This window comes from Physeter macrocephalus, chromosome 16 (genome assembly GCF_002837175.3).
Source record: "Physeter macrocephalus isolate SW-GA chromosome 16, ASM283717v5, whole genome shotgun sequence".
Taxonomy (NCBI): Eukaryota; Metazoa; Chordata; class Mammalia; order Artiodactyla; family Physeteridae; genus Physeter; species Physeter macrocephalus.
This window is the reverse complement of record NC_041229.1, coordinates 10120871-10145184: the sequence shown is the minus strand read 5'-3', so window position 1 is coordinate 10145184 and position 24314 is coordinate 10120871. Positions and strand designations below refer to the sequence as shown.

Here is a 24314-nt window from a genome sequence, read left to right as displayed (position 1 = left end):
ATAGCCACACCAGCCGGTAGCAGAGACAGGGCTATCTCTCACATCTCACGGTTTCAGTTCCAGAAAACCCTCACCATCAGTGCTGCTCACATCTGCCTTCTGATACCTGGAGACCTTGTTAGACATACCAGTAGCTCCTCATTCCAGTGAAATTCTCATTTAATCAATCTGGAGTGGACCCTACCCATCTGCTTTTTTTTAGCTGGGGGCCCAAGGCATTTATAACCTCAATTTGAGATAGAAGACATTATATCCTGCTAAACTCTACAAGGAAACAATATTTCTCTCAGTTTTTTACTCTCTTTCTACCTGTTAAAATAGGTAAAATATTTGAAAGACATTTTTGATGGATATAATGTTCCCTACCCAAACTATCAACACATTTAAGAGTACTAACACTAATTTCAATTAGAACCAGTAAATATTATTTCCTTTACAATTTTCTAAACATTGCAGACTAACCTCTATTTTCTAAACATAAGTCTACCTGTATTTTGTGTGTGTCCCCAGAAAAATGAAATAAAGTCTATCTCAATTTGTCCAGTAAATGAGAATACCAAAAATTGTTCATTTGCATACTCTCACCCCCACTAAGATCATATTCTCCTTAAACACAAGGCTTTATCTTTCATATCTGATCATATCTTAGAGCGGTGCATACTAGATGGCTAGATAAATAAAGAGATGGATGCTGGATGAATGACAGACGGGTGGATGGCTGGGTGGATGGATACACAGATTTTTTAAATGAGTAAATCTGTGATTTAGCGAACTCTGTCCCCTGATAACCATTAGAAATTGTTTCCAGAGTTAGAAATATATTCACAAGGGTTCAGCAAAAATTGCCTAATTTTAATTGTTTAATAAACTAGAAAAGTGAAAACAAGGTGACGTCACTACACAGGAACATTTTAATATCTCTTGCACTCCCTCCTCTCCCCAAAAGCCCTGCAACTAGTTGACTTACCAGGACTACCCACGTGCAGTAGAAAGATTTGTGCCACCAACACATCACTCACCCCTCTCCACAATCGAGGTGACACATGTGGTCCCCTAAATGTTCCACCGGGAGGTATTTTGGGGGCAGCTAACTAAGAGGGGGCTTCCAGAGCTGATGGAGGAGGTGAGACACATGAGGTCACAGAGCCACTGCCTCCCCCTTTCAAAAGAAACCAGTCTGCTCTATTTATTTCAGAATCCAGAGGAAGTTGACAAAGTGTGACAGCAGCACAGCACAATATGTGGTGGAGGCTTTGCAGCTTGCTGGCTTGGTTCCCCTTACAAGGTAAGGACTTAGAGCTAATGTTTTTTGATGTTCAGTTGACCTAATGTTTGGGCACATTATCTACCAGTCAGTCAACTGCTCTCACGGAGGACCAACTGCAGAAACAGCTCAGGGAAATCTGCCCCTTTCCACACCACGCCGAAATCACATATCTGAGGGGTGTTACTGGATTTACTGAATCTCTTGTTCAGTGGCTACAGGGTCTAGAAAGGGTCATTGTAGTCTGTGTCTCTGTGGAATCTGTGTTATGGCAAAGTGTAACACGCTTATTGGCTCTGTCTTTTAAGGGTATACCAGTTGAAAGGGCATCTGTTTGGGATTTTTAAAAACTTCCTTGTTGTATAAGCCTTAGCCAAATAAGTTAATTTCTCTGAAACAGTTTCCACATCTTGAAATGAAGATGATAACAATGTTTGATCTACCAAACTCTAGATTGTTATAAGGATCAAATTTCAAATGTGAAAGTACTTTGAAAGTGGCAAAGTGCTATATAACTCTTAATTCGTTCAGATCATAATGATCCCAGTGAAAACTTTGTGCTTATTTTTTGAGTCAGTTATACTTTACATTTCATCATAATTTTCAAATGTGATTTTCTGATGCTTAATTCTAATGTAGTGTTTTGAACATTAAAGAAAGACAGAGTTACCTTTTTAGCACAGGTCAAATTATTCCTACCCAAAAGTGGGGGCAGGCTGTATTGTTCCTGAATCTCTGATTGCAACTTGTATCATTTTCTTGCAAAGGAAATTACACATATACAGTGTTGCTTGCTTGTTGAATGTTTGTTTCCAAAATTGAATGTATTGTTGTGTTCTAAGTAAAGCCGCTGTCCTTCTAAATCTTCATTCACCACAGAACTGCATCTGAAGAATAGTATTTTTAAAAACTAGATGTCCTATTTTACATAGTACTTCAATTTCCTATCTTATACACTTCAATTAGTGCCCTCTTTTTTGGTCCCTGCATCCTGAGGCACTTAATAAAGATTCAATTTTTGTAATAAATAATAGTTTCTTCAATAAGTGTCTTGAAGAAGAGCTAATACCTTCAGAAAAAGTACATTTAGATGACTAAAATTAGAATGCTTTCAATTATTCCAAAGTTTAAAGCCTTTAAATGACCTTCACTTTTTCAGGACTCGAGTTATTCCCTTATAAAAATACCACACAGAAATAATGTTTTAAATAGAAAACTGCAATAATCATGTCCTAAGGCAAACCTAAGATAAATCTTTTAGGATATAAATTATTCAAATACTCTTTATAAAGAAAGGGGAGAAGTATATTTATTGTATTGTGCACAGTGCTGAGTACTTTATGTTATTTCATTTATCCTAGCAAAAATACTGAGGGAGGTATTCAGATCCCTAATTTACATATGATAAAATTGAGATTATAAGAAATTAGATAACCTGCCCAAGTTTTCACAGCTAGTAAATGACAATGTAAGTATCAGCAAAGCACATAGTAAAAGTATTATCTCATGAAAGTTTTCAGTGAGTGTTTGTGTATTGGGTTGTGATAGAAAATGTGTTTCTTAATGTGGATCAAAAATTTGAAAGCTACAATTTACACAATTTGGAAGATTCATTCTTGAAAAATCCCAAACTGAAACCTCATCCAGAGGGCCAGCCAGAGAGCATCTAGGCTGGATGGTATTTGGAAACCAACTGCCCACTCTATCCTAAGCTTACTCATGCCCATCAGAGTTCCAAACAGGAAAGGAGCTGACCATGTTGCTTTCTTATCAGCAAAAAGGCAGCAAATCAGCAGTTTGGGCAACATAAATGGCCAGCTGCTTTTAGCTAATTGAATTATAGGAAGATCACTACACCTTCCACTGCACAACTTCTATGGGTGCCAAAAACTTACAGCCCAAAAAAAAAAAAAAAAAAAATGTCCCATAATCTTGGAGCCTGCCCTCTTTTCAAGGCTCCTACTGGCAGCCCCTAGGGTGGGTAAAACACAGTAAGAATGGAGAATTTTTCAAATTCTTCCCATTCACCTATATTGTAGATGATGAAAATCTACCAATTTGCACCCTCTATTCTGGTTGTTTAGTGGAGAGTAGGATGCAGGAAGCAAAGAACAGCTGCAAATTGAGTAGGGTCCTCCTGATACTTCCTTTGACCAGGAAAGAGTCATCCATTTACTGACATGTTGTTGAGACAGATTCTTTAAAGCTATACTGGAAATAATTTGATTTTGAGAAAGTCTGATTCATTTTCACACTCGTAATTTTCTCTATCAAATCTATCTAAAGCATAATAATAATGCCTTTTTGTAATGATCTGAACCAAAGCATATTTTGCCTGGGTTAACCTCATAAGAGCCAAGCAAATACAGCTCTGGTTTGAGAATTAACTCACTGTGTGTCTCTGGTTTTAACCTAGCTCATCTTTATTATTTAACATAACAAAATAAGCACCCTATTAAAATATTTATTACTGAGTATATACATTTACTTATGATTAGCCATTGATTGAACAAATACTTAAAAATGTTACTTTGTGTTAGGCCCTGGGAATATAAAATAAATGACTAGCAAACAACTTGTGTATGAGGAGTCTGTAATCTATCCAGAGACATACCTGTAACCAAAAAAGTAATGTGTGAAGTGCTATAAGAGGAGTTTATTCGAAGCCTTTGGGGATCTGGAGGAGAGAGGAGGTTCCTGAGGGGAGGGAGAGGCTAAATGCTGGTTGGGCAGCTTTGACAAAAGTGGTGTAATTTGACTTAACGCCTTGAAGGAGCTAAGAAAGGCATTCTAGGCTGAGAACAGCATGGACAAAGGCAAAGTATCTTCTTGAGCCTGGAACTTTCTGGAAACAGCAAGTAGCTATTTGCATGGAGCGTCTGGAAGGGACGATACTGGAGGAAAAGATGGGAGTCAAGTTATCTGGAATTTTGGCCTGATTCTTACAGGGAGCCATAGCAAATATTCTCATGAAGGAATCAAACGATCAAATTTATACATTTAAACTGTAATTCTGAAGCAGACGAGGATGATAAATGAGAGGGGGTGGAGGCTAGAAGGAGGTTATTGCAATGGCCCAAGAAAGAAACAATGGAGGCAGTGATAGTAGTGAAAAAAAGAGGAATGAATTGATTAAAGAGATGTTTTGGAGAGGGAAGAGGCTGGGGTGCCTTTCAGATACCCGGCATGCAGTGGCTTGGGGTGACACTGATGACAGGAAACTACCAGAACGGAGCAGGTGGTGTGTCTGTGTTTGGTGTGTGTGGAGCACAAGGGACAGTACAAATGATGAATTCCAACTGGACGTGTTGAATTCGGGGTCCTTGCGGGACAGACTGGCTCTCTTCTGGAGTTTTAAAAGTTACTGCATGCAATAACTGGGCTACTAAGAAAAAGAAAGAATATCTTACTCTTTCTTCAGTCTGCCATGATGACCTAGAGTAGGGTGGACACACTGCAACTCCCCAAACCTTCAGAAAAACCAAGGACTCTTAGGAACTGCACAGGTTTTATCTAAGGGTGCTTTGGTAGGTAGCTGTGGCTGCTGCTTGCCCTTCAGCTTAAGGGTCGGTCACGCGTACTTTGGCGCGAAGCCATTCCACTCATAGGACAATTGGTTCACGCGGTGGGGGTTGGAGATGATGGTGAAGGTCACGGGTTCCCCTTCCAGGTATAAACCAGTCACACAGTCACAATCTATAGCTCCAGACTTAACTAGTGGCCTCGGAACACATGGCTGTGCATGGATGGATAAACCCAGTCGTGGAGATAACGACCAAGCCCAGCAGTCAATAATCCACTCAGTAAACATGACTTACCAGCAGTGAGTGGTGACCTTCCAGGAGAGACATCACAGCGATTCATTGTCAAGCTCTGTATGTCCAGAATTTGGGAGTCACGTCGGGCTCGTTTGTGGGTGAGAAGTCTGAAGCCCAGACACAGGGAGAATTAGCAAGTAGGCACAGGGTACTCAGGGTCTACGCTAGAAAGCCTAAGGGTGAATAAGGAGAGACATGTCTTTAGAACCTGTAGGGGAGGAAGTGGTGAGCAAAGAAGATACCCCTCACCCCATCCCTCTGACCAAGAAGGTGAAAGTTTGACTCTTAACTTAGGTGAAAAAAGATTTTAAAGACGAGTTCCACTGTAGTTTTCAATGGCAACAAGAGGATCACGGGGAACTCTTTTCTTAGAAGACGTGCCATCAAAACTTTAGGTACCCACCGTGCTCCTCCTCTACCCTTTGACGTGACTTAGACACATTAGACAATATTTTTAAGCACTACCACTGAAGCAGTGTGGCTCAGTGGCTTCTCACTGGGCTAGTCTTCCCTTCTACAATGATTTCCTGTCTCTGAATCAAACACGCGGTCTACATGACAGCACTGCAAGATAAGTAGGCTTATAAAGCCAAAAGCAAGGCTAGGAGCCAAGAGTAGAGGAAACGACTAGTATTCTATGCCTCAAACACAGCCCTTTCCATCTGGAACTCAGGCACCTGTTCTTGTGGTCAGCAGCCTGATCCTGAATTCTCAAAGGCAAGAGCAAACACTCATCTTGGGAGATAAAATTCTTTAGCATATGCTAAAAAGCCATACTACCTTTCAGTACAATTTTTAAGACACTGTGTGAATCAAATGACATTATTTAATTCATAAGCATGCATCCCAAGAAAGAGACAATGATGATATACACCTTTAAAATGGGAAACATTAATTCATAAACAGGCAGCAGACAAATCTCGCCACTCCCTTCTCCCCGAATGTGGGCTTCCTGTCTAGACAATCATTTTACCAAAGGTGAGAACATTGGCAAAACTTCTAAGTGTCAATTTCTGGCCCGAAGGATTGAAATCAGGGGATGTTGCTTAACACTAGTTTTTATTCTATCATTTATTTATGTAGTAACTTCCCTCCTGCCCCTCAGTATTCTTACTAACAATAGGAGAGCATAGATATCTATCCATTGCCTGCATTATAGTGTCATCATGAAAGCTGGCATTAAACCATTACTCTCCAAGCTCACACTGTGAGAGTTTCTGTAAGGAATGAATTTTAGAGAAATAGAAAACATAGTTATTGCCCTCTTGAAACTTCAGTCTGTTTGTGGGAAGCAAGATAATGCACGAGAACTAGAGAGTAAAGCAAGAATCATAATGGAACGAAGCAATGCAATTTAGGTCTAGATTCAACTTCTTGGTTCAAAAGTTGCTTAACCTTGGAAGAAATTCCACTGTCATTTCAAAGCATCTCTACTAATATTAGCCTTATTACTCGATTATAGGTTGATTTTATAGATGAGAATATTTCCAAATGACCTGCCTAAGCAGAATTCTGGCCTATGACTCAATGCTTTTTTGAAAATAATCTCTTTTTATTGATTCTTTGTTGTTCATCATAGTATTGGCTGATGATATGAGTGTTTTTCCATTAGGACTCAAACAAACTGTTTTCCCATGAAAGTCAATATGAATACAATACAGTAATTCTGGGTTCTTATTGCCGGAGGCTAGGTTTAAATTAATGACCTAGGAATGGAACAAACTAAAAAGTCTGCACCAATTAATTCCCAGAGCTCTCCAAAGCGCTTTTCCTAATATTTGAAATTTATCACAAGGAAATAAACTCCCTTCTTGCTTCTCTTTTTTTATTTCTTTTTTTTTTTTAAGGTTTAAGATGATGCAGTAAAACTCATTGCCTTTGCTGTTCATATTTTATAACCCCACGGTATTCTGTTTATGGAAGTGTTTGGTACTTTCACTGATAAGAATTGTCTCGTCCTCAGGAAAAAAAAAATTTGTAATTTAAAACTTGAAGAACTGACAAATGGCAATAAATGTGCCAAATCGGCAGTAAAGCCAATTTATTTTTCTATCAGTTTCTTTTTTGGGAGGATAACTTTGTAACTGCTTAGAACCAATTGTTTCTCATTCTCTGGGGTTTGTGATTTAGGGAAATTAGACTCTCAGGTCTGCCTGGGGAAAGCGCTGCTGTGGAATATTAAATCGGAAGAGCTCCGAGAACATCTTCCCTCTGGTGGAGAAGCTCTTCTGTGGGTGGGGCGTACCTACTCACCGTGATGGGCAGCTCCATAATTCGCAAGAGCCCGATGGGAAATAACATTCTTTCTTAGAATCCAAGACCCCTAATTTGTACTTGAAGACACAAGTCGCCTGCTGTATAAACAGAGTCCAGAAAGGCTGAGTTTTCCGGGATCTCATCACTTAGGTAGCCTGACCTAGTTACATGAGCATGGGCTTGCAAGCCTGCACACGTGGGCACGGATGCCAGCCCCAGGACCTCTATGACCTTGAGCCTCTACTCCCTCATCGTCAAGTGAGCAAAATAATTCTTCCTCTAGAGGGTTAGCTTGAAAGTTACGTTAAATATTGGTAACAGGGAAGACACAATTCCCAGCATATGGCAGGGCAAATGCCTAATAGACGTTCAACTTTCTTCCCATCAAAACCCACCCCTTCATTCAGAGAGAGACGTCTTTACTAACCCCGGAACACTGCGTTCCCTCCCTCCCTCACATTTTTTGATGTTGACTTACGTTTTGTTTCTCTAAGAAATGTGTAGCGAATGACCAAATGATTAATGAGGTTGCATTGAGTCTAAACCCCTGCCTCAGCTCGGGAGCGGTGTGGCCCGTGCCAGCCTGACTGTCCCCAATTCTCTTCCTCTGCAGAGGCCTTTCGGACCAACCACATGGAAACCGCCACCCTGGAGGAAGGCCAGACACTCACTCTAACGTGTGTCATTTCTCAGGCGGAGACCACCTCCCTGCAGTGGCTGGCCCCGTCGGGTTTCACCATTTTCTTCAGCGAGCATCCCGGTAAGTGAAGGAAGAGTAAATCACCGCCAGATCTCAACCTGAGGGATTTTCCAGACAGACAGGTTGGTGGGACAGAAAGCAGGCATGAGTCACCCAGACGGTGGGCTTGGCTCCACCCACTGTGACAGGTAAATAGCACCCAGAGGCCTGTTACTTCACACGCGGCTGCTTTTTCTGACAGGAAGTCTGAAATGGAAACCCCACCAAAATGGTTGGTAAAGGGGGCTCAAATGACAAAGTATGTTTCCATCATCCCACATCACCCCCATGTCACTTTTTGACTCTCAGCGACCATGAAAACCACCAACAGCACGACGACAGACGGGTAGCAGACTGACAGACTGGGGGCCCTTTGGTCCTCAGGCAGCCAACACATCACCCCACATCTGGAGCCAGCTGCTTTGTTTTCCATCTGAGCAAGCCAAAGCCACATCTCAAAGCCTCTTCCAGATGGTTCCCCTTCTCTTGTTGGTCTTAACAAAACCTTTAGATCACTAGGCGATAGGAATTGACAGGACGTATTACTTTGAAAAGGAGGGCAATTTTCCGCTCTCAGAAATACACGTTGAGTCTTGGATGCCTGAGATGCAAGAGGACTCTTTTTTTTTCCCCAATTTTATTAAGATATAATCGACATACAACATTGTATTAGTTTAATGTGTACAACATAATGATTTGATATATGTATACATTGGAAAATGGTACCACAATAAGTTTAGCTAGGATCTGTCACCTCATGTCGTTACATTTTTTTTTTTTCTTGTGGGAAAGGATTTTTAAAAGTCTATTTAGTTCATCTCTTTGGGCAGGATTTTATGAAACCCTCCCCTTTATGAAACCATTTTATATCTCCATTTGATACTCCTAACTGTCAAATGTTTGGAAAAGTCTCCAACACAGCAAATTTCATTCTGCTTTACAAAAGCAGAGCCTCTAAAAAAATTTGATGTGCTTTGAAAATGTTATTAAGTATTGACAGGTTCGATGTAAAATAACTATATTATTTTAAGCTAAATCAACTAGATTCCGATAGACTAAGTAGATATTAATTGTTAAAAGTTCTGAGAGGAGAATTTAAGCAGAGAGAATTCTGTGAAATAATGCTTTCTGTTGCTTTGTTTTGGGTAAACTGGGAGAAGATGGACGTTCTCAAATTTCTGCAACAGGATGCCTTGATCTAGCTCGATGGTTCTCGACGAAGGGTACTTTTTGCCCTCCGGGGGACATTTGGCAATGTCTGGAGATAGCTTTGGTTGTTATAACTGGGGAGAGGCCAGGGCATCTGGACTCTAGTGAGTAGGGATGCTGCTAAACATCTCATAATGCACAGTGTAGTCTCCCCTCCCAACAAAGAATTATGGACTCAAACGTCCGTAGTGCTGAGATTGAGAACACCTGAATTCCAGCTCAGGTAACATCAGTGTCCCAGGACACACAACAATTATTCCAGATGAGAAACAACCTTCCTTGGTCAGCCATTCACAATTTAACTATTTTAGGTTTGTTCACATTATAAATCTTAACATTAGAAAAAAAGAGTCAAATAAAACCACTCATTTAAGGAGCCTCTGATTTGCTAAGCGACCTTTGACCTGAGATGGAAATCCCAAGTCAAGATAGAATCAAAAGGAACACTTGCTATTGGCTAGAACTTTCTGGAGCTGTGGGGGATTTTATGTTGGGGTTTGTTTGTTTGTTTTGGCCATTCCTTAAACATTTGGAAGGACTAAGTCGTCATCTTTGGGAAACTTCAAATAATAATGAACTTTTAAAAATTAAAAATAATAAGCACCTAGCTGGAGCAATGAATATCAGTGCATTTATTTTCCATTCTTCACGTACACTGTGTCAAGACAGTCACAAATGAATCAGATTTCAAAGAGGTAAATCCTAGTGGGGTGTTTTCCATAATGTAAAAAAAAAATTATTTAATATCCTCCTGCAACCTGAACCCTTTGCCAGCATAGGGCTCTGAATTTCCTACAAGCACAAATAAAGCAAATTGCTTATTTCACAGATCCTAGAATCAAAATATTTCATTTCCTAAACTAACTTCGAACTATTCAAGGCCTCCAGCTGGCAACACCAGAATTTGGAAAGCAGCTCAGTTAAAGATGGGACATTTGTTCCTTTAAAGTGTGAAAATCAAAAGCTATTTCTGTGAATAATCAATCCACTGAGAGTCTGCATTCATCTGATATCTCTCCTCATAATAGCTCTTTTCCCCTCTTGTACAGCTTTAAAAAATTCCAAATACCAGCTTCTTCATTACTCCTCCAATCAGCTCTCCATCAGGGTGCTGAATATAACACAGCAAGATGAAGGTGTGTACAAGTGTCTGCATTACGGCAACTCCGTGAGAATAAAGGAAGTGAAAGTGATCGTGTTAGGTAGGTGCCTGAATGCCAGTAAACCCAGCCTGGGAACAATATACTTAGGAACGTGATACATCATTTTAAAACTTAATATTTTAGTTAAAAAATGTTGCCTAGAGCAAGGCATATCCTGGGCACTCTTGCCATCATTGTTGAAAGGAAAACAGCATTTTGAGTGGCAAGCCCCAGACTAAAATGTGAATTTGTGAAATCTGTCTTTGGCATCAACTAAATTTTCTCTGCAGGGAACTAAAAGGAAAGAAAACTAGTACTGGATGAACCGTGACTCTGTGTCAGGCGCTGTGCTAGGCTGCAGAGAATCAAAGACGAATTAGGCACAATGTCTGCCCACAAGGAGTTTGCACACTAGTTTAGGAAGGCGTAGAACACATACGGACATCAAGCAGAAACTTCTGACAGCATATCCTAAGATGGCATGAATTCAGATGTAACTGCACTGGACGATCAGCTCACATTCTCTACAAAACAAGTTCCTCTCGTCTGTTGCGGGTGGGTGGGTGTGGGGTTGGGAGGCACGGATAGGAAGGGACAGCTGCCGATCGGTTGGAACTTGCTCAGTTCCGCAGATGGTCAGCTGCGTTCAGTGTAAGTCTTACTATCTTTACCTTTTTGCTTTTCGTGGCAGAACAGATCAATTAAAAACATTGCTTTTTATTGCTCTCTAAATAACATAAATCCACATATCACACAAAGAATTTCTTAGACTTCTCTTCTTGAACTATTAGAGTGTGGTACCTGCCGTAAAGTAAAGGCATGGTGACTAAGTCTCTAGGAAGAAGTGGCTCCCTAGGGGTTTTGAGAACCAGTGTGACTCAGCTTAGGGATCACGTTCTCCCCACCCTACTGGCCACCCCAAATACCACTCGGGCTCAGACTGACTGTGTGCCCTACTGAGCTCTCATAACACCCCATGCCTACCGCTATCATTGCACTTAACACTTGGCCTTTCAATTAACAGTTTAGGGGCTGAGTCTATCACCAGACTATAGCTCCTTGGAGGGCCTTATCTTTTCCTTATTTGTATTGCCAGCATCTAAGGCAACTAGTGCATACTTGGAACTGACCTCATAATGTCTCAATGGCAGATGGATGAGTAAATCAACATGAAAGAGTGCAGTTCTGGACCACAGTGTGAGGTAGAATAGGGAAGAGGAAGCAGTAAGCCTAACTGAAAAGGATTTCCAAGACAGGAGTAGAAAGAAAAAGGGCTGGTGGGCCCTTTATAAGAGAAATGCATCTTTGATGTTAGGAGGGGACAGAGGTAACGTACGTTGAGGTGAGTCCTAGACTCATGAAAGTTTAGACCTGAAACAGCGAGACCATAAACCAGCTCCTTCATGTCACAGACAAGGAAACTGATAGACCAAGAAGTTGTGGGATTTACCCAAGCGCTTACAATAGTTGGTGACAGAGACAGGACTAGAATTCAAGCCTCTATTCCTCACTTAGTGTTCTACCAGCCAAATACATTCATATATAACGTTTAATAATTACTGTTGTAACAAAGCCTGCCTGGGAATTTCTAGAGACTAATCACACACTGGGCGACAAACATTCTGATTACAGCCAGAGTAGCTTTACAAGTACCTAAAAGCCCTTTAACTATATTCTGAGAAAGGTCAAGTAAAAAAATACGCCCATTATTTAGACCACCCCCTACAATGATCCCTGCAGATTATTAGGCTCTGTGCTTTGCTGATATCTATAGACCAGCTAATTAAGCAAAGAAAAATCAATTTTCTTCTAGCAACTCCTGTCACGCCAACCTTGGAAGTTTCCGTTAGAAAGGAAAATGGAGAAGAACATGTCCTGCTGAAATGCTCCACCGTGAGAAGTAAGCCTCCTCCACGGATAACCTGGCTCTTAGGGGATGACATGGAGCTCCAAGGTAAGTGAAGAAATGGTTCTCTTTCCTCCTTTGTTTTCCTTCCTATTTATATGCCTAAGGAATTTTTCAATGTTCTGGCACCCTCTGGTGGCAGAAGGGGCCAGAAAACACCATTCAATATTTCATCAGTTGTTTCAAGACAAATTATCCTTACTAACCAATCAATACCATGCCTTACTCTTGAAAGCCTCTACACAAATAACATGGTTACATGTTTTTGTTTAAAACTAGGTAGAAAACTAAAATGGAATATTTATTATGGCTTCATAACATTTCATAAAATAAAAGGTACAATATAGCTATTACCTCTGAGCATAAACTTTGTAGCAGGCATAAAATTAAAAATATGTTTAATGGGGACTTCCCTGGTGGCGCAGTGGTTAAGAATCCACCTGCCAATGCTGGGGACATGGGTTTGAGCCCTGGGAAGGGGAAGATCCCACATGCCGCAGAGCAAAAACTACTGAGCCTGCACTCTAGAGCCGGCGAGCCACAAGTGCTGAGCCCGCGTGCCACAACTACTGAAGCCCGCACGCCCTAGAGCCCGTGCTCTGCAACAAGAGAAGCCACCGCAATGAGAAGCCCACGCACCGTAGCCAAGAGTAGCCCCCGCTCGCCGCATCTAGAGAAAGCCCGCGCGCAGCAACGAAGACCCAATGCAAAGAAAAATAAATAAATAAATTTATTTTTAAAAAATACATCTGGGGCTTCCCTGGTGGCGCAGTGATTGAGAGTCCGCCTGCCGATGCAGGGGACGCGGGTTCGTGCCCCGGTCCGGGAGGGTCCCACATGCCACGGAGCGGCTGGGCCCATGAGCCATGGCCGCTGAGCCTGCGCGTCCGGAGCCTGTGCTCCGCAACGGGAGAGGCCACAACGGTGAGAGGCCCGCGTACCGCAAAAAAACAACAACAAAAAACAAACAAAAAAACATTTAACATAAATACATGTAATTGGATCATATATGAACTTGCTTATACCGTGGAGTACTATGTCATACAGCCCACGACAGACAAAAATATTTTGGTAACAAAGAATCTAAGCTTTGAGCCTTTTAACTGAAGCAGGAAAACCAACTGTGGTGCTTGGGACCTATTTCTAGTTTGTTTACATTTCAACAGACATTCCATTCGATTTTATGTAACCACAGATTCAGTCCAGTGCCAATTCTGGACCTCTCCTTTAATTTGCCTTATGCATTCAACTTGAGAAGGCCTTGGGTCTCTGTGTTTCACAACATTCGGCTATCTTTCCCGTGTAAACATGATAAGCTTTGGATTTTTTTTTTTTTTCCAGTAGTGTAGGGTTTATAGAAACATCCACTCTTGTTCATCTGCTTCTCTTTGGGACTAGGGCCAAGCATGTCCCAGGCTGCTGGGGGAAGTTAGAGTGAGGTTAGAAGTCTAACAGGTTTGCCAAGATGTCAAGGCCGTTGGTCGCTCAGAGACCCAAGCACGTCCAACAGCATTAAACAGCCACAACCTCACATGCCTCTTTAAATTGCTCCATAGGTGAAACCCACCATGAATATGAAACTGATGGGAAGCCGTGTAATAGCACCAGCACACTCAGAGTCCACACATACGGCAAAAACTCAACGGTGAGCTGCATTATCCGACACAAAGGCCTGCAAGGAAGAAAACTGGTAGCCCCCTTCCGGTTTGAAGATTTAGGTGAGAACCACCAATGACTGTCTTTAATTATTTTAAATTCACCTTAATATTACACTATCAAACAAAATTAAATGGATTAGGAAAAGTCCTTCAGAGTGAGCTCAGGTCAACAAAGCTTTCTTTAATAGCAAATTCCTTTAATGATTGAAATGTCTCCCACTAGCCAACAGGGTTGCAACTGTTCCAACACTGAGAGGAACCCCCGTTGTGCCGAAAGCCTAGCAGAGTGCCATATGCAAACAGTGTCATGGTCGCTTTTTGATCATGACGGCTGGCATAACTTGACCTTAAATAGTTTTATTGCAGTCATGTGTTTGGAGAGATCATGTGAAGCATACTACCTCTCTGTACTTGACCCAAAAGGAGACAATATTAACTGAAATAAATCTAAACTTGTCAATATCATTTTATGTTAATATAACACTCATGTAGTCACATTAAGTCATGATTATGCTTTAGATTTATTTTGTTACAACCGTTTTGGAGATTTTAGTTTACCCATGTTAATATTCTGAGCAGAACACCAAAAAATAAGAATAATAAAAACTAAAAGAAAAAAAACATCAAACATTAAATGTGAAGAGGAGTTGCCTCCATTTTCAGAATCTCTCTTCTCTTACTCCTTCACCAAAAGTTTAAGAAGTAATTTAAAAACTATATAAAACTTTTTGAGCCAAGAAGTAGCCTATTCTGAAGCAGCATGGGAACTTCCCTGGCGGTCCCGTGGTTAAGACTTCGCCTTCCAATGCAGGGGGTATGGGCTCGATTCCTGGTCGGGGAGCTGAAATCCCACATGCCTCACAGCCAAAAAAAAAACAAAACATAAAACAGAAGCAAATTCAATAAAGACTTTAAAAATGGTCCACATCAAAAAAATCTTTAAAAAAAAAGAAAAGAAGCATGAATCACACATCTATCATTGATAAGAGTCCGACCTTCATTACTTTATAAAAGTTCTTCTCAGTGAGAAAAGAGATTCCTGGAGGATAAGAATTCACTCACACTAGTGAAGGAGGAAGCTGTTGGGTGACAGTGCATTTGTTGAAAAAGCTCTTTATCAAATGGACTAACCAATGAGGAAAGGCACTTGTTAACGAGAACCTCTCTGTGGGAAAACTGTCATGCTGCCCTGTGGGCACTGGCGCTGTGGCTAACAGCTCCCCGTTCACTACCCCGTGCTCGCCACCGTTCACTTTCTCATCAAACCAAAAGCAGGTCTTGAGGAAGCTGGGTTTAGAAGACTCAAGTACCCACAGACCAGGCTGTACTGTAACCTGACGCAAATATTCCTACCTCTTTGTTTTTGGGGGTTTTTTTAAGATTTTTTTTTTTTATGTGGACCATTTTTAGTCTTTATTGAATTTGTTACAATATTGCTTCTGTTTTATGTTTTGGTTTTTTGGCTGTGAGGCATGTGGGATCTTACCTCCCGGACCAGAGATTGAACCTGCACCCCCTGCATTGGAAGGCGGAGTCTTAACCACTGGACCGCCGGGGAAGTCCCTCCTTCCTCTTTGTCATTAATTCCGGTCCCCAGCCTCCACCCCCATCAGTGGAAGGGAGCACGTGGGGAATGTGAGAGGGTCGCCAAAGAGAAAATGAGGCTTTATTTATCTAAATGCTTCTGAAAGACTTTCGGATTTTAAATAAAAGAACCAACAATATCAAAAAAGTATATTTTTACTTGTCAGCAATTGTTCAAGCCATCTACAAAAATTACTGCTGAAGGGGAAATTACAGTTTCTCCTCCTTGATGGCCATAGTTCTATAGGACTAAAAATCATAGCCATAAAATGTTTCTAATAATAATAACAGGCTAAAACTTGACTTTTATTTATGATCTGATTGTCTATTATTTAGCACCACTGCCAGATCCCCAGTAAGTGTTCACAGAACAACACCTGGATCACCTGTTGGTACTTCCAACTGTCTATGAATTTTTCTCTTTGACTAGCTCCTACATTGACCAACAGATGATAGAAATCCGATCAGTAAAAGTTTGCTAGCTGAGGATGCTCAGGAACATATTTACAATAAGGATTCTGACCCTCTCATCTCCACACTCTGCGCGGTAGGAACAATGTTTACGTATTTATTTTTTAAAAGAATTAACCTACTTCATATAAAGAGAAATGGAATATTTTTATGGAAAAAAACTATATTTTGCAATGCCAAAAAAATAGAAAAATGGCATTGTTTTACATTTTATTTTTATTTTTTATTTTTTGCTGTACGCGGGCCTCTCACTGTTGTGGCCTCTCCCGTCGCGGAGCACAGGCTCCGGACGCGCAGGCTCAGCGGCCATGGCTCACGGGCCCAGCCGCTCCGCGGCATGTGGGATCTTCCCGGACCGGGGCGCGAACCCGCGTCCCCCGCATCGGCAGGCGGACTCTCAACCACTGCACCACCAGGGAAGCCCCATGTTTTACATTTTAAAAATCTGTTTACTATCTGGTTTAATAGAAATAGGTTCTCATAACTTCTGCATTCAAGCTCTTGCAATATGTTGTTTTGCTTAAACTACATAAAAATATTAAGAATCACACAAAGTTGGAAAAGGGAAGAGTATTTGAATAGCCTTTTCAGGTAATTGTGGATACTCTTCTTCAACGCTACACTAAAACTCGACAAGAGTTAGTTTCTTAAAGGTTAGCTGCTCTGTGGACTCTCGAACCATGTCAATGAACTTTTCATACTCTTGTTACATTAAAATCAATCGAACAAATTTGCTATTTAAATGATCCAGGCACTATTCCTAACATCATGCCTCGGTCATTTGGAGAATATTGATTCATTGATTGATACAAATCTTTCAAATGTTGGCACATTTCAGTAACAAAATCACAGTCATTAATATCATCACTAATCTCATCAGAAGCCTAAATATTTGGAACCTGTCAAGTTCACAGTGGTGGATACAGGTTTTCCAAAACTCTAACTTGAAATGTGGCTAGTGCAACCGAGGAAGTAAATTTTTAATATTACTTGTTATTAATTTAAATTTAAATAATCAGTATAGCTGGTGGATACCATATTGGATAGCAGAGGTCTATAACATTCTAACCAACCAGGGAGATAAATCATCATGTACCAGTATCCACTTAATCAAAACAATATTCAGTCTAAATGAATCTATTTAGCAGTTTTGCTAAATAGAGGATAAATCAAAGTAAATACAAACTCCAGTGTGTGTGTATGCATGTGTGTATATATATATATATATATATATATATATATACGCACACATATACACAGACTATTGTACATATATGCACAATTGTATATATACACTATGGCATATACATAATATATACAATGTGTATAGTATATATAGTGCATATAATATATATAACCTGTTTTGTACATAACTATATGGTTATCTGAATTCACATAATATACATTATTCTAGACCTTAGTCATGACTGACAAATTTTATTCCACATGTCCCCGGTAGTTGCCATATTATGCTCGTCTTATAATTTGCTTCCAGCACTTCTATTTGACTTCCCTTCAAGCTTTTCCTTCTTTTCATTGCCAGCAGCTCCACTCTTTCTTCAGTTTTCTCTGGCTTCCTTGTGGCCACAGAGCTTACTTATCATCTGTATTACTATTTCTCTAGTGTTTCCTAAGTGGTTCTTTTCTCAGAGCCCTTGGCACGTGATTCAGGCATTTTTATAGTTTTCAAAAAATTTTAATGTTTGATTAAGAAAATAATTTTCAAAACCAGAGAAAATTCTTTGATTAAATAAAAGGCTGAGAAACACTTGTAGATTCCATAGAGATATTACATATCAGTATCAATATTTGTAAATTAATAGGCACCATTTTTATAAGCTCCGTGGTTACAGGCCTGTTCATTGACTGGCTAAATCTATGCTAAACTGAACCTCTGGAAACATTCCTAAACATTGTTTCATATCATACAATAGCATTTAGTAAGCATTGTGCTTAATAAATAGCCAGGTGTTGTGCTAAACATGTTATACAAATGAAATCATTTATTCTCACCAAAAAACTCCAAGAGGTACATGTGTTAGTATCTCCATTTTACAGGTAAGAGAAAACTGAGCATCTGAGAGATTAGGAATCTTGTCCAAACTCACTCAGCAGCAGGGAAGGAGCAGCACTGGAATTCAAGCCAGTCTGAGACTGACTCCAAAGCCACCTAATAAATAAGCAGGTAGATATGTGATTGGATAGACAGGCAGACAGACAGAGGGATTGAAGGTAGATGGATACAGATAAGGCGGCGAATGCCCACCACTGCCGAAGGTGCCACTCCACGGAGGTCCAGCCTGCTGCACTTCTAAGCCAGGCAGCTTAGCAGATGGACAATCAGCGGGACACAGATTCAAACACCAGAGCAAGAACTGCAGAACACATAATTCTGAGGTTGCTGCAGGACCTCCACAAACAGGTAGCAGCCAAATACATTCTCCAACCTATTGTACTGAGCACAATGTGGGTAAAATTGCTCTCTGTAGTTGCAGAATTTTGTTTTTCCCCTTTCCTAGTTACTGATCAAGAGACAGCTTCAGCTGCCCTGGGGACAAGCTCTCCATCCTCTCAAGACCCTCAGCAGTCCACTAGTATCGGTAAGTATCAAAAAACATTAAAACTTTAAAAAAAAATCATGCCTCTTTGGGAAGGTCACTTTTCCAATTCTAAGTTTTAGGAACATTTTTTTCTTTTAATTTGTAATAAGACCATATAGGACCCCTTGCAACTGACTCCAGCTTTATGGTGACCTGGAGAAGTACCCTATCAGTTAGTGGGATGGGCTTCAGAGTAACTAACACCTTGTAAGTTCTCTCTCTCTGTCACACACACACACACACACACACACACACATACACACACACACAATTGTGACATTTGAATTCCTCTGTGGTAAAAGGCAATGCTGAATTCATTTATAGGAGACTTGTTTTTCCATCTAGAACAGACCAAACAGATAATAAAGACGTGGTAACAACAAAGAGCAAAAAGCAGAATCTAGAGTTTTGGTGTTGTCATTGAACAACAAAATCCCCCTTGAAGGCTCATCACTTACTTGGTTGTCAAGAACTCAGATAGTTTTTGATAACAGGATTGAACTATAAATGGAGAAGAATTTAGAAAACCTGGATTATAATACCAGCTTTTTTAGACAGTAAAGCACTAGATGGTTAGGTCTGGGCAATGATCATATATTTAACTTATCTTTGTATTTTACCTAGCATAGTATCATTAAAAAAACAACAATGAGGTCATTAGTTCATACTGACTTCTTCCAAAAATAGTTGCAAATGGTCAGGATCAGCTTGCCTAGCATAGTACCTGGCAATAGCAGATACACAATGCAGTGTGAATGGATGGATGAATGAATGCATGCATGCCATTGTCATGGTGCTTTGAGCAAGACAAGCCTCATCCAGAAAGGCATAAATTCCTATATGTCCTCTTTCTGTTTCAAATAGTGTCTCTATAAAAATGTCATGTGGTGGAAGAAGTGCTTTCATATCACTACCATGTTCATAGTTCTGAGTATGAGATCACATTTTAAAAATGTTTATCGTGAATAATTCTGAAAAGTAAATGTTTAGGTTCTTTAAACACTGATAAGTATATATGTACCACACATACATACATACTTTTTCTGCAGGGCGATGGAAACTGAAAATATTATGAAGTGGAACCGCCACCTCACTTGCTTTAATAATCCAATATTTTTAAACATGTTTAGAATCTAGTTGTCTTTAAATTGGTTTACACCACTACTGAATAACTCAATTTTCTCCTCTGCTTTTTCATATATAAGATTTAAGAAATATGGCTTCTAAAATTCCTTTCAGCTTTCAATTTCTACAATTTTATTACTGTTAATAATACCCATTTTCAATAGAAGGGGTGGTTTCATTCCCCTTGGGGTCCACATCGTGGCGCTGTGCAATGGGCTAAAAACCAGGAGACGGCAGAGGAAAAAAAAAAGGGAAGATAAACAACAAAATCGGAAAAAAAGATCTCATTTTTATAATTTCTCTTGCCTAGCAAAAATCATCATAGTACATCCCACTTCCAAGGGGGAAGCAAGCATAGGTTTGAATGACAACTGAGCTGATTTTCAACATAAAAATCATTGCTTTGTGCATTTCAGGCTATGGATTTTCTATCCATCAGGCCTGGGATGCCATTCTTCAGTGTTCAGTTGCTATCCTGAAGCACCCTAAAACTGTCTCAACTGATAGGCCTGATTCAGGAAGGAAGTATAAAATACTGGTTGAAATTTGGGGTTCTGAGTCTCAATATTGGCTCTGCCACTTATTTGCTGTAGGACTTTAGACAATTTACTCAACTCTTCAAAACCTCTGTTTGCTCAGAGCTGTAGTGAGAAGGAATATATACCAAATGGTCAGTTTAAGGCCTGGCACAGAGTAGTGTTCAATAAACATTTACCTTAAAAAAAGGCAAGCTGATCCTGACCATTTGCATCTATTTTTGGAAGAAGTCAGTATGAACTAATGACCTCGTTGTTTTTTTAATGAGGATCACTTAATTTGGTTTCCAAAGCTGCTGTGGGATGACTCTGTGCATATATACACACTACACAGCACATACATAGTCATATGCATATCTCATGTCTTACTTTCACCTTAGTTGCAGTAATGGAAGATTCTAGTACATCAGAGATTGACGAGGAAGAGGAAGAACAAACCACTCAAGTCTCTCACTTGGCCACTGGTAAGTGTTCCCACCACTTTTTTTTTTTTCCCACCACTTATTTATTTAGCATAAACACTTGATGTTTTAACCTCTTAATCAATACATCCAATAGCCTTTTTCAGTCCTCATTATTTTTGACCTTTCTATTGGTCAGTCACTCCCTGTCCCTTTACTTAGTTGTCTCCCTGGCTTCCTTGACATACTCTCCCTGGTCCTGTTACTTTTGCTAACCACTCCTTCTCATGTCCGTTAGCTCATGTCCCTTCCTCCTCTGACTTCTTCTAGGTAGATTTGATTTTACTTCTCCATCCTTGGTTATTGCCTTAATGCTTAAAGAGATTTTCCATTCCCAAGATTGTTTCTGTTGCCACCAGGCAGAAGATTTCCATACCTGCCTTTCCAGAACATTCCCCAGAGCATTAGTCCCTGTTTCAGTCCATTTCCCACGTATCTCTGGCTGAATTTTCTGTCATCTCCTCAAATTCAACATGTCTAAAAACTGAACAGCACTTTTTCCCACAAAATCAGCTTGTCCAAAGCATCACATAGGCCCCAAACCTTGGTGACATCCTTCCCTCTTGGGGGTGTGTGTGTATGTGTGTGTGTGTGTGTGTCCACACAATGGCTTGTTGGTTGGGGTGACAGGGACCGTGAATGACATTTAGCAAAATTAGAACCCACAGAATCAGAATTCTAGAAGGATCTTTAAGAGCTCATCTGGTTTATCTCCAGATGCCTTCATGGAGGACCACATTTAACCTAGCCAAGATTAATGAAATTTCATTTTGTTTGCATAGTTTCACAAACTCCTTAACAATCTCTCTTGCTACTTAACTACACTTTGCTGAAAACTCATTCCTTACATCTAATTTGAATCCCCTGACTATAATTTAATATTCTCACGTTTCCGCTAGAAATGAAAAATAACTAGCTCGATATCTATGTAACTTAAAAATCTTTTTCAAATCACCCCACACAATTGCTTTGTCTGTTTGTATCCCTGCTTGCTTGTTTTCAGAGAATAAATGACATGAATCTCTTTACTCTCAGGGTAAAGCTCTCTGTCGTCTCTTCCTCTCAGCTGTGTATTAGCCTCTACTATATTTTGCAAATATTGTGTATATTCCTCAGTGACAAAAAAAACAAGCCCTCGAACTGTCTAAAATCCTTTCATTTTCCTTCTAGAAGCGAATCGTCAGTTTGTGGGACTGACGAGGAGGAAGAGCGGCATCCTGCTGCTGACCCTTGTGTCCTTCCTCATTTTCATTCTCTTCATCGTCATCCAGCTCTTCATCATGAAGCTTCGGAAAGCACACGTCATATGGAAAAAAGGTGAGTGGGCAGAGAACCTGACGGAGGCTACAAGATGCTCAAACAAGTGGCCAGCCCAAAGGGAAATTCTGTCAGTTAAAGCTTTTCCATTCAATGCTGTACTACCTATTTGATGAGTGTTGTCATTCAAATAAGCAACTGTTTGTTTTGCAGTAAACACAGGACGTGATTCTCCAGGAACTATAGTTAAAGAGTGCACGACCAAGAGAAACTAGAATAGCTCCAGGAATTGGCATTAAACTGTGGAGTCTTCTACCCACAAAAAGATACCAAATAGCATATTCATTCATTCATTCATTCATTCAATAAGCATTCACTGAGCACCTGCTGTGTACCAGGCACTCTTCCAGGCACTGGGGACACATCTGCCAACAAGACAGACCAAGTCCCTGCTCTTAAGGAGCTCCTATTCTAGGAATGGTCAATCAAAGGTTGAATATAATAGACTGTTATGGGTCCCATTCTTATTCTGTAAGAATGCACTCAGCCTCCGTCAACCATACATTAGTAATTTTCCCTAAGCATTCTGATTTAAAAGTTTATTTTGTTGGAAACAAAAACAAAATTATTTAGCTAGCATGGAAGATATCTACTAAAATACAGACTCAACACATATCAGAAACAGAAGGGACCTTAGAAGTTACCCAGAATAACCATCTGCTGTATTCATTCCCTAAATGTGTGCCAGGATTAAATCCCCTCTCTAATTCTGAGTGGTTATTTAGACCTGGGCTGCAATACAGTAGCCACAATATGGCTAGTCAGCATATGAACTGTGGTTAGTTGCTCTTGAGAGGTGCTGTAAGGAAAAAACACACACCCAACTTTGAAGACTCAGTACACACACACACACACACACACACACACACACACACACACGAATACGTCTAATAATAGTATATTGAATCTACTAGTTAAATAAAACACATTCATTTCACCTGCTTCTTTTTACTTTTTGAGCAGGGCCACTAGAAAATTTTAAATTACACGCGTGACTTGCATTCCGGTGATCTTGGACACTGCTGATTTAGCCACATACGGCTTGAATACCTCCAGTAACAGAGAAAGCATGATGTCCCATGGCAAAATACTACATCTTTGAACGGCTATGACCCTCTTAAAAGCACCACTTCTCCTGGTTTAATGTCAAAGTCTCGAGATATTCAGATGCACTAACATTTTCATCATAAATATACCTAAACACAGGGTCTGGCTTTCCAGCTGTATCTGCACAATAGGCAAATGCCATACTATTGTTTCAAAATCTCCTGTTGACACTTCGCCCCCATACCTCTTTAAGGGGTACTGGAATTGTTTCTTCCCAAAAGACAGTACTTGATTCTAATCTGCGGTCATTTGACTTCCGCAGCTCTTATACTGCCTGGCACAGTGCCTGCAGGAATCATAGTAGAGAATAAAAAACGATTTGTTGAACGAATGAGGACAAGAGGTATGGGGGAGGGAGTGATAAGCCCACTATGGTATAAAAGCAGGTATGCTCTTACTCAAAACGTACATTTCTGAATACAGATGATGCTCTGTGCACCAGAAATCAATAACAATTTTCTCTTCCTGCAGAAAATGAAATTTCAGAGCACACTCTAGAAAGTTACAGATCGAGGTCAAATAATGAAGAAACATCGTCCCAAGAGAAAAATAGCCAAAGTAAGTCAACTATGTGACCTGAGATTTGAAAAATGAGGTTAACTTGTTGCCTTTAATGAGGAGAATAAAAATCAAAGTTTGATTTTTAGCACAAGAAAAAGCAAATCACATAAATCATCTTGTAGAACTTGAGGAAATACTTCTTAAAAAACCAAAAGTAGCAGTTAAGCTCAGGTAGCTGGAGGTATGCCCCTTTGGGAAGCCATCCCTGAGTCCTTGCTGTCACATACAGGTAGAACCCTCCTGTGTGCCACAGTATCGTACATACACCTTTACAGTGAAGCACTTCCCACGCCAGACTGTCATGCTTGGTGTGTTAATTTAGCTACCACAGTACACCTCCAGGTGGCAACCAACTGGATCTACTCTCTGTGTACCCCCAGATCCTAGCATGGGGCTTGGCACAGATGGAGTACTGGATAAATTTGTATTGAACAAATGAATATAAGGCTTAACTAATTCAAGCAGAAATGTTTCAGGTCTTTTGGATGACTTCATTGCAATTCTTCAAGCAAAATATGAAAAGAAGAGTCTAAAAGGAGACTCTGTGTGTGTGTGTTTGT

The 24314-nt window shown here is 40.2% G+C and overlaps 1 protein-coding gene across 1 annotated transcript; it reads left to right on the top strand.

The window, feature by feature from the left end:
- Nucleotides 1-1239: 1239 nt before the first annotated feature.
- CRTAM (cytotoxic and regulatory T cell molecule) lies at nt 1240-23963 on the top strand. The gene is made up of 10 exons (XM_024131350.1): nt 1240-1285; nt 7952-8098; nt 10336-10488; nt 12242-12382; nt 13891-14052; nt 18567-18647; nt 20689-20772; nt 21940-22086; nt 23665-23755; nt 23954-23963. The coding sequence occupies exons 1-10, from the start codon at nt 1240-1242 to the stop codon at nt 23961-23963; spliced, it is 1062 nt and encodes a 353-aa protein (XP_023987118.1).
- Nucleotides 23964-24314: the final 351 nt, after the last annotated feature.

Excerpts from the sequence above, each read along its gene's own strand:
- CRTAM (XM_024131350.1), top strand. The coding sequence starts at position 1,240 with ATGTGGTGGAGGCTTTGCAGCTTGCTGGCTTGGTTCCCCTTACAAG. Across the intron at positions 10,489-12,241 it reads AGTGAAAGTGATCGTGTTAG|CAACTCCTGTCACGCCAACC; the intron begins GTAGGTGCCTGA and ends ATTTTCTTCTAG. Across the intron at positions 18,648-20,688 it reads TCAGCAGTCCACTAGTATCG|TTGCAGTAATGGAAGATTCT; the intron begins GTAAGTATCAAA and ends CTTTCACCTTAG.